Source organism: Macrobrachium rosenbergii, chromosome 31, assembly GCF_040412425.1.
Source record: "Macrobrachium rosenbergii isolate ZJJX-2024 chromosome 31, ASM4041242v1, whole genome shotgun sequence".
Classification (NCBI taxonomy): Eukaryota; Metazoa; Arthropoda; class Malacostraca; order Decapoda; family Palaemonidae; genus Macrobrachium; species Macrobrachium rosenbergii.
This window is the reverse complement of record NC_089771.1, coordinates 13,989,262-14,000,383: the sequence shown is the minus strand read 5'-3', so window position 1 is coordinate 14,000,383 and position 11,122 is coordinate 13,989,262. Positions and strand designations below refer to the sequence as shown.

The 11,122-nt window shown below is 35.4% G+C and overlaps 1 protein-coding gene across 3 annotated transcripts in view; it reads left to right on the top strand.

Annotated features, from left to right (window-relative positions):
* Window positions 1–11,122, top strand: part of LOC136855369 (uncharacterized) — a 128,441-nt gene that overhangs the window by 81,390 nt on the left and 35,929 nt on the right. For 2 of the 3 annotated variants that reach the window (XM_067132290.1, XM_067132289.1), the window contains exon 4: window positions 9,867–9,966. In XM_067132290.1, the coding sequence (XP_066988391.1) occupies window positions 9,867–9,966 (100 nt within the window). Of the gene's footprint in view, window positions 681–918; window positions 1,267–9,866; window positions 9,967–11,122 lie in introns of those variants that run through there. The other variant, XR_010858000.1, reaches the window with a different exon arrangement.

Below are 11,122 nucleotides of genomic sequence, written 5' to 3'. Positions count from 1 at the left end.
ATTAACATCACGCCCTGCGAGGAGAACAATGGAGGACCCATTAAGAAGAGGCTGTCAGAAGTGTCAAAATACAACGGTCGCCAGCGCCAATTTTGGTATATATACTGGCCCCGACAAACCATTCTTGGCTAGTCCCTCTTCAGAAGTCACACTGCTAGCATAACCTATGCAAGTTCCCCTTCAGGTGTCTCCCTGCTTGTAGACATTCTGCTCAACCGTCTTCAGAAGACACACTGCTAGTATACCCCATGCTAGTTACCTATACAACGCCACTCTACGGCATCACCCTCCTGGGACCACACGCACACACACACACACATTCCTGCTGGTCAACCTTACGCTGCTCTGCTAGTCTACTGTCCTGACTTCACATGGCTGGACTCCTGCTAGCCGCCTCCCACAGACATCACCCTGCTGAATTACCTGACAATGTCCCCCTGTCCAGAAGTCACCGAGAGACTATGCTTGAGTCCTACTTGAAGTAGTTTCTATGCTGCTAAGCTGAAGATTGCCATACCCAGCTACTCACCTCTGCGCACTGATGCCCTACTAGCCTTCCAGCGCCCCTACACTTTGTCAAATTTTCCTCTAGTGTGGAACCTTGAGTGACAATGCTTCCGCTGATGCCCTACGGCAGAAACCTGCCTATACGAACCTCACGTCTTGTCCATGGACCTAAGGTAATGTGATTGGAAGTTGTTTGTCGGCCCTTTAACTATATCCTACCTGTGCTTATATGCCTATTCTCCTGATTCCTGTAACCATATTCCTGTTCCTTTCCCTCAGAGATTCCTGTGATTTTGATTGTGGTGGAATTGTTATTATCACGTATGAAAGTGTCCTAATATTTTGCCTACATGAGTTCACTGTCAGTTTACTCGATTCCATTCGTATGCTTTCAACTTCCTGCTCTTTCAGATCCATGATATCGAGTCCCTGTTGTGTGGTGTCAGCTGCAGATCAACGGTGCCACCTTCCTGCATATCCAGGAGCCATATCCGGTTAAGATATCTGGACTATCAACAGTGCAACGTTTTCGCTCATCGTACCCCCTACTGTGCATCCTTTGGATCTTCCCTGATATCTGTTGTTTTCAGCCTATGAAAGACCTAGTGTGTAAATATTTGCGGTTGTGGCACTGTGCTTGAGTAATTTGTGATTCTTTTAAGTAACGTAATTCTTGACAGTGCCACGGGGCTCTATTGATAGCTCCTGTACATATTTTATCTTCTGATTGAATTAGTGAATTATACTATTTAGTGTACACCTTAAGTTTACCTCCAATCCTTTCATGTATTGGTAATTTTGAGTATTTTTCACTTTTAACTTGTAGTGATCAGAAATCCTAGTTAGAGCCACCTTTCCAAACACATGGCAGCACGACATAACAGTATATATTTATATACATATATATATATATATATATATACATAGGATACATATATATATATATATATATATATATATATATATATATATATATATATATATACATACATGATTATTATCACTTTTTACGTGATTCATTTATCACACATTACATAGTGAAAAATAAGAGGTCCTGACCGGTTTCGACTTTATTTCCAAGCCATTGACGAAGGACTGATACAGAGTATAAGAAGTCACAAATATACAGTATATACTACAGGAACAGTAGTGACAAACATACACAACTGTAAGGGACTACATATCCACCCACCGGCTGGTGTCGAGGTAGGAAAGGCCACTCCTACCTCAACACTGGTGGGTGGGTGGATATGTAGTCTGTAACAGTTGTGTATGTTCGTCAGTACTGTTCCTGTAGTATATATATTTGTGAATTCTTATACTCTGTATCAGTCCTTTGTCAATGGCTTGAAATAAAGTCGAAACCAGTCAGACCTACACCCCGTCCCTTATTTTTTCACCTCCTGTAATGTGTGATATATATATATATATATATATATATATATATATATATATATATATATATATATATATATATATATATATATATATATATACTAATGTGAAATACGAAATACTACAATACTGTAGTATTTATATATATATATATATATATATATATATATATATATATATATATATATATATATATATATATATATATATATATATATTGTCACAAACTCTTTTCTGTGGGGCCAACAGGTTCATAAGTATACGTAGTATGGGACTGGAATAGACTGATGGACTGCAACAACCAAAGAGGGAGGGAGCCAAAGAAAATACCTAGTACATTATATCTAATTTATTATACATAAATATCTTACAAATGTACATATGAGTCCAGGTTTTAGAAAGCACAGAGACAGTTAAACAATAATCATTACCATAAATAACCATATTCCACTTCAAAAAGATAAAAAATGGCCAAAATAAAAATATTCAAAATAACCCTTAACATCATTTTAACACTTAGCAGAAAAGACCAACATACCATAATAATTAACACAGCAGCAATACTAAATATAAAAGTAATAAATCATCAAAAGAGCAGCACTTGCTCATCAATAAGAATAATAGTGATAATACACCGTACACAATAGTCATTACTCTTACTCAAATAACAATAATATTGATAATACACCAAATACAACAAGAGCCATTACTCTTGCTCAACCATAACGTATAATTAACGATATGCCATAAACCAAAAGAGGCATACACTTGCTCATCGCCAAGTAAATAGTAACCAGAGCCACCATCCAAGATCCTCAAGGATGATCATCGAACATCACAATGTCGATGCGACAGCTTCCTAACTGCCATGGAGTACTTATTCTGAACAGGAAAGTGTGGTTTAGCCACCATCACGTCCTCAGGAACTGCATTGACATCCTCCTCAGAGGTCAACATCTGCTGCAACAAATCCATCGCCATCAATCAGGTAATACCCCCAATCTGTCATTGCTGTTATTGCCATCCAGGAGGTGATACTCCAAAATTGCTGCTGATGTGTTCTCGATGGAATATTGTCAAGAATCTACGGATCTGCTTTCCAAAACCTGACTAACGCTGCTCTTCAAGACAGTCGTTAACTTGCCAAATTAACGAAAACAATGGGAAGACGGAGAAACAGGCAAACAACCCTAATACGATCGTTTAAATATAACAACAACCAAATCTAACTATATATATATATATATATATATATATATATATATATATATATATATATATATATATATATATATATATATATATATGTGTGTGGTGTGTGTGTGTGTGTGTGTGTGTGTGTGTGTTTTGGGCACTACATGACAATGTAGTGTTTTGCAGCATTTCGCGCATTTCAGCGCATGGGTGAATGCTTTTTCATTTGCTCACTTAGCACGGGGTCCTGCAATGAAGGGCCCTCTTGGATACAGCCATGTCAGCGACACGTGGCGGGAGTGCTCTTCAGCACTTTGTATCGAATGTTCTCGAAGCGTTGCCCAGTTAAGATCTGGATATGGGTGTGTCGGGAAAGTGAGGTTTGTGCGTTTGTGTGTTGAAAACAAGTGGCTCTCAAGGGAGAGTGTTTGGAACTGTAGAAATATTTGATACTTTCGTTTTGGAGGATCCAAGTGAGAAGAACTGTGAAGGCTCTGGGGCTCAAGTTCCCCTGCTGTAAGGGTGAGTGTTAAATGACAAATAGTGACTTCACATTTTTGTGACTAATCACTTTGCTATCATTTCTTTTAACATTTCTTTCTTTCTGTGTTGTGTAATGGCGTTAGGTGAACTAAGGTGGTTTCAGTACTAATGGGAGATGATTCCTCTCTACAGATGTTTCATGTTCATGGATAGTCATGGGTAGTTAGGCACATGCACATGCCCATGGCCACTATGGAAAGTGGCTGCGTAAGTGAACTGGTGACATAAGACAAAAAGTTAGAATGGAGACTGAATAGTATTTGGGGGGTTGAGATGGGAAGAATTACACTTCCAGTCCTTGTGACTGATAAAATGTTGAGAAGACATTTATTTACATTTTTCTTTTCATTTTAGTATTGTGCTTATTTTCCTTTTTTTTTTAAACCTGTCATATGTTAGATTTGTAGAATAAACTACTTTTGTAAACAGGGTTTAATTTCTACACACAAGATGTAGGATATTTAGCATGAGAGAGAGAGAGAGAGAGAGAGAGGCGAGCCGTGCGGATCATGTCTACCAACCCACTAGATTGACACCATTATGAAAAACTGATGGTGTTATGCAATGTACTTCTTTCACTAAGTACGCTTAAAAAAATCAGTTAAATTTTGATTGGAAAGTGACCCATGATTCATAATTCCTATGTAATTACTCATCGAGTCGTCAGATGAGTTAACTCATTCATCAAGGTTTACGTTAGTGTTGGTAGCCGTAATTCATGAATAACCATATCCTCAAAAAAGACGGTAATATAAAAGAGAATCATGACTACATACCTACACAGATATGATTCTTCATAGAATGAGTCCTCGCGATTTATCTGTTTAAAGATTCGATATCACGACATTAAAGGACCATATAAATCCCTGTCGTACGTGAATATTAATCCCCGAAGATAAATAATTTCGTAGATTGGGTCGAACCCGATAACTGGTTACCTCCAGGTAAATTGGACCAAGTCTCCAAAATTTATCTTACCCACCCGTGGCCGGAGACACACGGTTCAAAAGGCACCTTTTGCATGAATATAGATGAACCGCTTGCTGTTGCTGCTTCTTACGAAAAGATGGATTAAATCTCTCTCTCTCTCTCTCTCTCTCTCTCTCTCTCTCTCTCTCTCTCTCTCTCCGCACGCACAGCTGCAGTTTTGATAAGAAGACGCTTACTCATTATTAAGATTTTTTTTCGCATGAATATAGATTGGACTACCCTGCTTTTTAGGTTAAGATTGCTCTCTCTCTCTCTCTCTCTCTCTCTCTCTCTCTCTCTCTCTCTCTCTCTCTCTCTTATTAAAACCTTAAAACCTTTCCAAAGTAATTTGAATACTCAATTGTTATTTTATTATTATTATTATTATTATTATTATTATTATTATTATTATTATTATTATTATTATTATTCAGAAGATGAACCCTGTTCACACGGGAAAAGCTCACAGGGGCCACTGACTTGAAATTCAAGCTTCCAAAGAATATTTAGAAAAGAAGTAAAAGGAGGTAAAGGGAAACACGAAAAGAGATCTCACTTACAAAAAAAAAGGAAAATTAATTAATTAATAAATTGATAAAAATGTATTAAAATGCAAGAAGAATAGTATTAGGGTAGTAAGGCATTCCATCTTCGCTCGAACTTTTGAAGTTCCAATTGCGCCACATCCTCAGGGAGACTGTTCCACAGTCCAACGGTGTGAGGAACACAGGACCTCTGGAACTGAGAAGTTCCACAGGGAGGCACATTGACTGCATATTAGTGCTGCTGTTCAGCAAACTTGGTTGCTCTCGGCAGGAAAAGGGGATCAGGGATTAACTGAGAATGTGAAAGGTCTCTGTTCAAATGCAACTGGTGAAAAATTGACAAACAAGTCATAGCTGTTAATATTAGGAAACGGAAACCTACCGCCACGAACCACTCGTTGTCTAATATATTTCTTCTGTAGCTTTTATGCTATTCATCTATTTAACGCAGTTAACAATTTCAACTTACATAACAAATTTCACCCACTTGAACTCAGATGAGAACTGTGACATGGTAAGCTGGAGAAGAGTGGAGATTCTTGGAAGAAAATGCACAGATATGACTGGCGATAATATAGATGGATATTTTATGTGTAAGTTTCAAGTTTAAATCAGATTGTTCCAATAATTAGAAAACCACTAGATATGATTTTAAATCGCAAGATTTAATTTCTCATTCTGCGTAAGTAGATAATTTTATTGGATTAAATAAACTTATTTAACTTTTATGAAAACTGATCTTGGAATCAGAATAAAAAGCGATACGTAAATATATTCTGAGCATCCTTAGTGGATTAAATAAGCTTTTTTTGTTTCTACGGAAACTGATAAACAAAGACATTCTGATTATCCTTTGTTATGACAAATAAACTATTTCAGACGATTAACACAATAATAAAGGAAAACGCCGTTGTGACAGATAAGTTCACTTTTCCCAAACGATTAAAAAAACAAATCCAGTAATAATATTTAATAAAAAAAACTGTAGATCCTGTCCATAAATTTGTTCAGATTCCCATGACAGTAAACAGAAAGAATTACGCAGTGGAAATTGTATCTCAAACACTGGTGAAGCTTAGATAAACTTTCGTGTTTACTTTGCCAGACGGTTGTTTGTAAGGGCAACTTTTTTTTTTTTTGTGCAGAATCGAGTGAGTGAATAAAGAATGTTTGTATCTAAAGACGAAATCTTCTTAGCTGTTTTGAGAATTTTCTTGTCAAGCGGAATTTCAGTAAGATATGAAAAAGATTAGAGGAATATCTTTGAAGTACAAGGTAAATGCCAAATTGCAGGCAATAATATATATATATATATATATATATATATATATATATATATATATATATATATATATATAGATATATATATATATATATATATATATATATAGATATATATATATATAGAGATATAGATATATATATATATATATATATATATATATATATATATATATATATATATATATATATATATATATATATATATATATATGTGTGTGTGTGTGTACATGGTCAGGTTGGCAACGTGACCTCATTCTCCCTTTCTTTGGCTGCGGGTTTGAAACCTGCTGCGGACATCACAGTTACCTTACATTCTTGCATTGGAGCCATAAGGCTTTGTGGTGGTGACAAGCATATCAAAGAAAGTGTGAAGAATACAAGAAGTAAAGAGGGCATTGTGGTCCTTACAATTATATATATATATATATATATATATATATATATATATATATATATATATATATATATATATATATATATATATATATTGCTACAAATATCCCTTGATAATTTATTTGATTCTGGGTGGCAGCAGATAAACGCAGGGAGTTCTTTACATTATCGAGAAATCTACTGTATATTACACAACTGACTCAATATTAGGGCAATTTTGTCAACATACAAAGCAAGGGAAATACTGTGGCTTAAGGCCTTCTTCATGTGAGGGAAGATTACATAAACTCATGGGTTCTCTTAACTAATTATATTTACATGATAAACGCAGATGAGAAGAATGATGAATTACTGGGCAAGTATTAATAAGCGCCTGCTAAATGAATGAATCCTACACAGGAGGAATATTCTACTCTGATGATGTCTTCATAACAGGGACATCGCTGAGAGGTAGTTAGGGGTGGCACAAGGCCACTGCACATGAGGATAGAGCCAAGTGGTTCCACAGCTGAGGCCTATCTGCAACGTATGCAAGACGGTTACTTGCAAGAATCAAAGGGAACTTAGGGAATGCACAGAGGCTGCCAAATAACCCAGTTCAACACCAAATGCATAATTACGTTAACACTGGATGCTTCAACACAAATTACTGACGGTGATCGCACAATGGAAATAGAAAATAAATCACACAGAGGAATAATAGGGATCATGACTGACTAAGAAACCTTATTGCAGTACATTACCTTCATTAAGATGACGATTTCCTCGTTCAATAGGGTGCCGATGCTGGAGGAGGGAATTAAGGGGATGCCACTACAAAAGTATACTGGTTCGAACCTTGGGGCCAAACACGTGCAGGGTACAAGGGACAGGCAAAGGTAAGGACATCTGTCCTCGGTGGAGTTCTGCTTGCTTCTCTCTCTCAACTGCAGTTACATCGTCTATTTGTAACTTCGGGGATTATGCTTGGGCATCCAGATAGATGTAGTAAAAGGTCAATCTTCATCTCGTTTTCTATATTGAGCACATGGCATCCAGTCAGACCTCGTGGAGAGTTTACCATGGCCCGGACGGTGCGACGCCAAATTTCTCCTTTTGGCTCCTCCCTCGGCCATTGTCTGACGCCGTCAAGAAGGCATTTTCGAAGGTCACCTGGAAACAAGGCCTTAGGCAGTCATTTGAACAGAGAGAAGGATTAAGGGCTTAACCATTTTGGGAATGAAGGAGAGAGTTTGTGAAGGCGAATGAAAACCCACAGTTCTAGTAATTAAAACAATTGAAATGAATTTTATTTCTCCGTTACGTTATGGATGTAAAATGGGTGAGGTATATATATATATATATATATATATATATATATATATATATATATATATATATATATATATTATATATATATATATACACCTACACAAAAATATTATACATATATATATATATATATATATATATATATATATATATACCCACAAAATTTTATACATACATATATATATATATATATATATATGTTATATATATATATATATATATATATATATATATATATATGTTAAATTATTAATATTTTGGATATGAATCATGCTTGTAGTATACATCTCATGAAGCTCTTCTAACAACACAATAATTTACAGTTGCTTGACTTTTGTTTAGTCAAATGAAAAGTCCGAAATGAAAATAAAAAAAATACATATATAAAAGATAGAAAATTAACCCCAGCTGACTGTTGATCCTCTTGACTTTTAAACAATCTGATGTCATGAAATCTTTATCTTTGTTACGAAATACTTTTTATTCCTTTTCAAATAAATGTTCGTAACGAATTAATTGATTTTGTATATTTTATTTCTAATTCTGGCCTTTGCTCATGAACCTTCATTTCTTCATCAAAACTAAAATAGAATTAGCCTTAGAGTCATATAGAGCCTGAATTCTGGGCTGGAAAGAGAGCAGGTTATTGCGTTTTCCAACAGGCGGGAGGATATTTGTTATGAAAATCCGAGTATGGACTGGGAGACAATTTCTCAAACAAAGCTAAGAATTCGGCAAATACAGACAAAATCGCAAGTACAATAAAAAAAACAGGAATCGGAGCTAAAGACCTAAAAACAGCTGGAAAGTCAAAATAATCTCAAGTTACATAAAAAAATTTGAATTTACAGAAGACTGGAAGCAAAAATTTCAAGGTAAAGGAATTCTAGGTAATGTACCTATTGTATTGTCAACAAGGATTGAAGGAATTGCAGGAATTAATTGAGAAACATTTCATTATAAAAGTAGAAAATGTGTTAAATGTTAATAAGATAACAGTTTTTAACTAATATTGATAAGGAGAGAAAACTAGTCTGGTAAAGTTAGCTGGCCAGTATGACAAGCAAATAATTAATTACCACAGACTTCCTAGCCTGACCCACGTAAGCCACTCCATTACTTGTTCACAAGTAATGGAGTGGGATTCTTAATATAGGACTTATTAATCGAATAATTTCTGATATAAAACATTATGCAACACAGAATACAAAGAAATATTTTTACTATGCAACACAGAATGCAAAGGGATATTTTTATTATGCAACACAGAATACAAAGGAATACTTTCGTTATGCAGCACGGAAATACAAAGCAATACTTGTATTATGCAACACAGAATACAAAGGAATATTTTTTATTATGCAACACAGAATACAAAGTGATGCTTTTATTATGGAACACAAAACATAAAGTAATACTTTTTCCATAAGTATGTTAGAAACTCGTGAGAATTAGGATGTGAAAATTATATATTTTTTCGAAAATAATTAAGATGAATTAAAATTTCCCAACATTTTGTAATACCAGCGTGATTACGTCAGACTTGTAAGGTTCACGAACGCCTTTGAAATTATTTCCACCTTCCTTTTATGCAAAAGTCGATGGATGAGAACTATATAGCCCCTGACTATCTCAGGTCTGATAAAAAAAGGGAAAAATGATATTGGAGAAGTGAAAGTGTATGGTGGGTAATAATTGTTTTTATGTGTTTTATAATTTTTTCAGTTTAAAATTAAGAAATGGTGACGGGAAAACGACAGTCGGGTACAGAAGGATGGAGAAACTCAGGAAGTGGGACAAACCTGATAAAGACGTGATAAAAAAGGTAAGACATTTCAGAATTACAATTCTCACTACATAGCCTACCTGTTTATTTCAGAGATAAGAAAAGAATGAAAATATATTTAAACCACAAGCAGATAAGGGAATGTAGGAAATTATATAATTTTTTTTATCGTGCATTTTCATCATATTTTCAGTGTCCTTATTTTGCTCAAGGATTCATGGATCCTTGTAGGATTTTTCTAGAGAATGCATTTCCAATTGCCTTTCTATAAACTCTGTTTATGTCCCAAGTCGACAATAATATTTTTGGCTGGTTCAGTAAAAGAAGAAACTTCTTCCTATATTTTGTCCCTGTTGCCCTCTGAATAGTGGACCTCTCTCTCTCTCTCTCTTCTGATTATTATCTCTTTCTCTCTCTCTCTTATTCTGATTATTATATCTCTCTCTCTCTTTATTCTGATTATTATATTCTCTCTCTCTCTCTCTCTCTCTCTCTCTCTCTGCCTCTGATTATTATATTGTTCTCGCCCCTAAGCCCCCTCTCTCTCTTTCTATCTCTCTTATTCTGATTATTTTGTTTTTGTTTCTCTCTCTCTCTCTCTCTCTCTCTCTCTCTCTCTCATTCTGATTATTATACTGTTTCTCTCTCTCTCTCTCTCTCTCTCTCTCTCTCTCTCTCTCTCTCGTATACTGATTGTTATATTGTTTCGCCCTCCATTATTCTGAATATTATCTCTCTCTCTCTCTCTCTCTCTATTATTCTGAATATTATATTGTTGCTCTCTCCCTCTCTCTCTCTCTCTCTCTTATTCTGATTATTTTTTCTCGGCCCTCACCTCTCTCTCTCTCTCTCTCTCTCTCTCTCTCTTATTCTGATTATTATTTTGCTGTCTCTCTCTCTCTCTCTTTGATTATTGATTATTATATTGTTATGATTTCATATTGTTATGCTTTCTCTCTCTTCTCTCTCTCTCTCTCTCTCTACTATCTTATTCTGATTAATATACCGTTTCTCTCTGTCTCTGTCCCTCTCTCTCTCTCTCTCTCTCTCTCTCTTCTCTCCTGATTCTATTATTATACTTCTTTCCTCTCTCTCTCGCTCTCTCTCTCTCTCTCTCATTCTGATTATTATACTCTCTTCTCTCTCTCTCTCTCTCTCTCTCTTATTCTGATTACAGAAAAGGCCCAAGAGAAGA